This window comes from Colobus angolensis, unplaced genomic scaffold (genome assembly GCF_000951035.1).
Source record: "Colobus angolensis palliatus isolate OR3802 unplaced genomic scaffold, Cang.pa_1.0 Scaffold248, whole genome shotgun sequence".
Classification (NCBI taxonomy): domain Eukaryota; kingdom Metazoa; phylum Chordata; class Mammalia; order Primates; family Cercopithecidae; genus Colobus; species Colobus angolensis.
Window position 1 is genome coordinate 2,902,733 of NW_012115688.1, and position 2,498 is coordinate 2,905,230.

Here is a 2,498-nt window from a genome sequence, read left to right on the forward strand (position 1 = left end):
GGCCACTGCACTCCAGCCTGGGCGACAGAGCGAGACTCCGTCTCAAAAATAAAAAAAAAAGAAAAAAAAGAAAGTTCATGAAGAGCTGTTGGAGTTCTCTTAAGCAAACTGGGAAGTAAAGTAACTAAAGAGAAAATCTCTCCAGTCACTTCTCATCTGGAGGTGAGATAGTGCAGTGCAGACTGAGAGTCGGGAGAGGTCTTGCTTTGTCCCGGATCTGTGTTGTCTATTGCTTTGACCCGTGTTTTTTCATTTAACCTCTCTGAACTTTGTTTATTTGTCCAACTTAATACAAAGATAATGAAGTTTGCCCAGCCTATTCTGAGTTGATCTTAAGCTCAGCATGTACTGGGGTGAGACCCAAACAGGGAAGCTGACATCCTCTCTACTAAAGTTAATAGAATGAGAATGCTTAGGATCATTGTTCAGTCCCAGCAGTCTGTTGTTCAGTGTGGACGTTGACCTGTTGGCTCACCCTAGGCACAGGGGGTGAGTGGTCGTTCACCGTGCTGTGCGGCAGGGATGTGGGGTTTCGGAATGGGTTAGGGTGATACTAGGTTATTTCAAAGGTGATCCCTTCCAACTCTGAGACTGGGTCCTGTGTCACAAGCCTTAGTAAGAGTTAGATGAGATCATGGCTACAAAAGCACTTGGAGAACAAACATTCTAGACAAGTAAAGGTATTATTATCAGTAGACCATTTGACATTAGCTCATAGTTTTTAAATGTTTAACTTTCTTGCATATCCCTATGAGGCAGAAAATAACTTCCAAGTTCCTACATGCTGGTAGATGATTTCGTTTCATTTCATAAAGAGACCAAACCTTGCCTCATACCATCTTAACTGCATTTTGCTTTTCTTACATTATCTCATATGTTTAACAATGACGGGAAATATTTGACTTGCCAAGACTTGAATTTGGGTATCTGGGGTTTCTCCCACTGTCCATGATAGCATCACCAGCAAGTGGAGCACAGGCTGTACATTCCGCATGTGAGCTTTCAGAGTGAGGAATGTTCTCTACCTCCTGGGAAAAACCAGGGCCTAATTCACAGGAGTTGAAAGGAAACTGATTTTAGAACCCTTTTACAGTACTATGACTTTTCACTCATCAGTGTTGGGAACTGGTTCTCTTTCTGTTAAAAGAACCCCCTGGGGCTTTAAGCTTAAACGATGACAGTGACTCAGAGTGGCTCATGCTTATTACACCTTGATGCTGTGCCAAGTGCAATTTTAGCCCTTTACATGTAAGATACACCACAGCCTGTGAGTAAGCATTCGCTTTGTAGATTAGGAAACCAAGGAACATGCAGTAAATAACTAGCCTAGAGTTGCACAGTTAAGCTGGAAGTTGGACCTTGGCATGTGACTCCAAAGCCCTGCCTGAAGTGCTGCTCCTCCCCTCCTTGCAAGCAGAGACCTGCCACACAGAGCCCACAGAGGTCTGAAGGAGGCAGGATTTCCTGTTCGCAGCTCAGGAGAGCAGACAGTGGTGTTAAGCAGGAAAAGCACATTAGAATTCCAGTTTACTTACAGTGCTCTCCACACGAGGAAGGAAATACCCCAAATATGAACATGACTTCCACTAAGATAAATGGCTCCAATCTAGAGGATTCCCATGTGCAGCAGAAAAACTGTTAATCTAGAGATCAGAGTTTTTATCGGCTACCTCTTTCATATTTTCTTTCCTTAGGTTAAAAAGATCAAGTGGCATGAGCAACCTTTTGGGGAAAATTGGTGCCAAGAAACAGAAAATGAGCACCCTTGAGAAGTCCAAACTGGACTGGGAGAGCTTCAAGGAGGAAGAGGGGATTGGTGAAGAACTGGCTATCCATAATCGAGGGAAAGAGGGGTAAGAAGGAGTAGGTTATATGCCTTGGAAAATCCTCAGAACCCTGAAATCAGGAGACAGACTGCCCACTGTAAGCAAGCAGGAGCTTTTCATGATGGAACTAAAAATGTAAGCACTTTGGTTTGTCAGTAAGGCTCTGTTCCAATGTGGGGCAGGGCCCGTCACTGGGAAGGCCACTGCGGGTGGAGGGAAGGTGGGGCATGTGAGGAGTACTCTCAGGGCCAGTCACGTCTGCCAAGCTGAATTTGCTGAATTACAGCTCCAGTGAACTATAAGTTGCCTAGTGGTTGGATCTAGCCCACGGTAGCAGCCTTGGCCTTATCTGAATCATTTGTCCTTCTGAGAAGCCAAACTAGTTCAAATCCTTCAAAAACAGAGCCAGTGGAGTGCCTAGATGTTACATTATTGTGACATTTTTTTTGTCTGTGTCATCATGGCCCAGGGCGGGGCTTTACCCTTGGCTATAGCCTGTGTGATAGGCCAGGCCCTCAGACAGCACCACAGGCCATCACTTGCACCTCTTTCTCTTCACTGTGGAATACAAAGAGGATGTTCATAACCTGTGTATTCAGTTGTAGAAAGGGTCCTCTCCTTGTCATATTTGTCTTACTGGTGATTAAACAAAACATCAAGAAAGAAATGGTG

The 2,498-nt window shown here is 44.6% G+C and overlaps 1 protein-coding gene across 1 annotated transcript in view; it reads left to right on the plus strand.

Moving 5' to 3' along the window:
* CFDP1 (craniofacial development protein 1) overlaps window positions 1–2,498 on the plus strand; it is a 184,496-nt gene that overhangs the window by 169,494 nt on the left and 12,504 nt on the right. The window contains exon 6 of the mRNA XM_011946006.1: window positions 1,695–1,853. Within this exon, the coding sequence (XP_011801396.1) occupies window positions 1,695–1,853 (159 nt within the window). The remainder of the gene's footprint in view (window positions 1–1,694; window positions 1,854–2,498) is intronic.